The following is an 878-nucleotide window of genomic DNA, read 5'->3' as shown; positions in this document are numbered from 1 at the left end:
TGGGTCTCCACAGTGGAAAGAGGCCAGAAGATCAGCGAGCAGATTGTCATTGGCACCCCTGGGACCGTGCTGGACTGGTGCTCCAAGCTCAAGTTCATTGATCCCAAGAAAATCAAGGTGTTTGTTCTGGATGAAGCTGACGTCATGATAGCCACTCAGGGCCACCAGGATCAGAGCATCCGCATCCAGAGGTAGGGATCTCGAGGGCAGAGGACTCCTCAGCCTCCCCATCTGCAGTGTCTTCTCCCTTCACTTCAGACGCCTCCTCTGGCCTCTGCCAGGGTCTTGGCTCTCGTACTCTCAGCAGCATTTGTTTGACACGCCATTTCCATGTCAGCACTGACCACAGTCCCTCCCAGCCTGGGCTGAGAAAGGAGACCTAGGGATTCTCCCCAACCCTGTCCCCACCCAGGCCTGCTGCTCCTCCTCCCCTTCAGCCTTCCTGGGCATCTAGACCCTCCCAGCTGGGGAGGCTGTGCTTCCGCTGCTTCCCGGGGCCACTTGGGGCCACATGCCAGGGCCTTCCCTTGCAGGATGCTGCCCAGGAACTGCCAGATGCTGCTTTTCTCTGCCACCTTTGAGGACTCTGTGTGGAAGTTTGCCCAGAAAGTGGTCCCAGACCCAAACATTATCAAACTGAAGCGGGAGGAAGAGACCCTGGACACCATCAAGCAGTACTATGTCCTGTGCAGCAGCAGAGACGAGAAGTTCCAGGCCTTGTGTAACCTCTATGGGGCCATCACCATTGCTCAAGCCATGATCTTCTGCCATGTGAGTAGCAGCAGCAGTGGCAGGCCTGGCCCTTCCCTCTCAGCCAGCTCCACACAGGGCTCAGGAGGACTGGATGCCCCTGGGCGCCATGGGAAGAAAGGAAGTGG

At 57.7% G+C, this 878-nt stretch overlaps 1 protein-coding gene across 1 annotated transcript; it reads left to right on the top strand.

Moving 5' to 3' along the window:
* Positions 1 to 15: 15 nt before the first annotated feature.
* Positions 16 to 854, top strand: LOC108526104 (ATP-dependent RNA helicase DDX19A-like; the record flags this gene model as incomplete). Its single annotated transcript, XM_017866782.1, has 2 exons — positions 16 to 191; positions 534 to 854. Coding segments are annotated over exons 1-2 (368 nt in total), but the record flags the coding sequence as incomplete, so codon positions are not given.
* Positions 855 to 878: the final 24 nt, after the last annotated feature.

This window comes from Rhinopithecus bieti, unplaced genomic scaffold (assembly GCF_001698545.2).
Source record: "Rhinopithecus bieti isolate Rb0 unplaced genomic scaffold, ASM169854v2 repeat_10660, whole genome shotgun sequence".
Lineage (NCBI taxonomy): Eukaryota > Metazoa > Chordata > Mammalia > Primates > Cercopithecidae > Rhinopithecus > Rhinopithecus bieti.
This window is presented reverse-complemented; position numbering and strand designations above follow the sequence as displayed.